At 40.1% G+C, this 2,403-nt stretch overlaps 1 protein-coding gene across 1 annotated transcript in view; it reads left to right on the forward strand.

Annotated features, from left to right (window-relative positions):
• The window catches only part of bud23 (BUD23 rRNA methyltransferase and ribosome maturation factor), a 14,487-nt gene extending 12,843 nt beyond the window's left edge, over window positions 1-1,644 (forward strand). The window contains exon 12 of the mRNA XM_056264612.1: window positions 1,540-1,644. Coding sequence (XP_056120587.1) covers window positions 1,540-1,594 — 55 coding nt within the window. The 3' untranslated portion in view covers window positions 1,595-1,644. The remainder of the gene's footprint in view (window positions 1-1,539) is intronic.
• Window positions 1,645-2,403: the final 759 nt, after the last annotated feature.

Here is a 2,403-nt window from a genome sequence, read left to right on the forward strand (position 1 = left end):
CCATAAAGGGCCGTTCACACGTTCACATAGCACGTTTTTTGCGCGTGCAAATTTCAAATGTAGGCGCGCGGGAAGCGCGCTCATAATAGAAGCGACGTGCAAGCTTGTTTTTCCAGGCGCGTCACTGTTTATGGTTGCATAGCGGAGACACGCGAGAGCGAGCGCTTGTGGAGAGAAGGAGAAAGCGGTGGAAACTGCCCTCTCCGTGATGACGAGGAAGTAACAGCAAAGAATGTATTGATTTCTAGCCCTTGCATTAGAAATCAGCTACAGGGTTCTCAAGTTTTTAAGACAGGCAAGAATAAAAATTTTTGCAGTTTTGGATTAAATAAAAGTAGGCTACAGTTAAGTCAAATAAAACATGTTTTATCTCCTGTATAGTTTGGTAACACCACAATAAGATACCATTCATTAACATTACTTAATGTGTTAACATCAACACATTGAGTGAACAATATATTTTTACAACATTAATGTTTGTGAATGTTATTTAATACAAACACTGGATTGTTCATGTTTGTTCACTTCATTCATTGTGCATTAAATAATGTTAACAGAGAAAACTTTTGATTTAAAAAATGTATTTAGTATATTTTTAAATTAACCCCAATGAGAATAATTGCTATGTATATAACTATGGTTTATTGTTAGGTCATTTTATCTAATGTTATCTAACAAATATAATCTTATTGTAAAGTGTTTTTAATACTACAGTTTCCATCTTTGTAACCGTGATATACACTTTAATATATGTAAATTTTATCTAAATTAAGCTTTGGTACCGAAATTGGTACCGAGAACCGTGGATTTTCACTGGTATTGGTACCGAATACTGAAATTTTGGTACCGTGACAACACTACAGTTTAAGATATTTTAGATTTAGTCCGAGAGCTTTCTGTCCCTCCATTGTAAATGTGTGTACGGTATACTGTCCTTGTCCAGAAAGGAAATAAAGACATCATCAAAGTAGTCCATGTGACATCAGTGGGTTAGTTAGAGTGTGTTGAAGCATCGGAAATACATTTTGCTCCAAAAATAACAAAAACTACGACTTTATTCAGCATTGTATTGTCTTCCGGTTCTGTTGTGGATCCGCGTTCAGTGCCGCCGCTGACGTAATGCTTATTTTTGGAGCAAAATGTATTTCCGATGCTTCAACACACTCTAACTAACCCACTGATGTCACATGGACTACTTTGATGATGTCTTTATTTCCTTTCTGGACAAGGACAGTATACCGTACATACATTTACAATGGAGGGACAGAAAGCTTTAGGACTAAATCTAAAACATCTTAAACTGTGTTCTGAAGATGAACGGAGGTCTGACGGGCTTGGAGCGACATGAGGGCGAGGCATTAATGACATCATTTTCATTTTTGGGTGAACTAACCCTTTAAGGATTTTAATGAAAGACTGAGACTCTGCGAATCCTTTGAGAAAATTAAGGCACTAAATGAGAAGTGCTGATTGATTTTGTTGCTCGTCTGGTTTGTTGGGTGTTCAGCTGTGCTGAGTGTTGTGTTCCTCCTCTCTCAGGGATGTAAGAGCCGACACGAAATACACCGGGCGTCACAGGAGACCTCACTTCTGACCCTCAGCGGCTTCATATGATCCACTCACACACTGACCAATCAGAGGGAACCAGAACCAGAACTGTGTGCTTTCAGGAAATACATCGCAATGTGGAGACAATTCATGGACTCCTTGTCTTATAAGATCACTATCTGGATTATATGTCTGAATTTACAGAAGCTTTAATAAACCAGATTTCATCTTCTCGATTGTTGATTCCTTCATAAATGTGCATTGAGCATGAACCCGGAGCTGTGCATTATCTCCAGCAAAAACAGCTCACTAACAAACACGGTCACTGTGTGAACGAGAGAGATTTAGGATTGTTTAAGATTTGATACATTTATAAGATGTTGCACCATGTTAACATGATATTGTAGCAGGAACAGAGCTGGGTTAGTTTAGTCAGGAGGATATCTGGCATGACGCCGGTCGAGCTGCTGCAGGATGAGTACTGTCCCATGTTTGCTCGATGAAGGGTCCAGTGATGTCCCTCAGGCGGGCCAGCACCAGTCCCTCGAATGACTTCACCAACACAGGAGTAAGGGAGCTGGTCTGAAGTCATGTAGTCCTGTGATTTGGGGTTTCTTTAGGATGGGGATGATGGTGGAGCGTTCGAAGCAGGAAGGGACTTCGCAAATCGGACATTAGCCTACTAGTTGCGTTGTGTGTTTGTCCACTTATATTACTTAAATAAGTTTTCAAAACAGGTGCTACGAAACATGCATCTTTAGTGAGACCCTTTCACCATAAAACTGGAACCAGCAATTGACATTTCTTGTCTTCCTCCATTTTTGTCCGGTTCTCCTCCTGGGACACCCCTCTCTC

This window comes from Rhinichthys klamathensis, unplaced genomic scaffold, assembly GCF_029890125.1.
Source record: "Rhinichthys klamathensis goyatoka isolate OS25496 unplaced genomic scaffold, OSU_Roscu_1.1 h1tg000223l_1, whole genome shotgun sequence".
Classification (NCBI taxonomy): domain Eukaryota; kingdom Metazoa; phylum Chordata; class Actinopteri; order Cypriniformes; family Leuciscidae; genus Rhinichthys; species Rhinichthys klamathensis.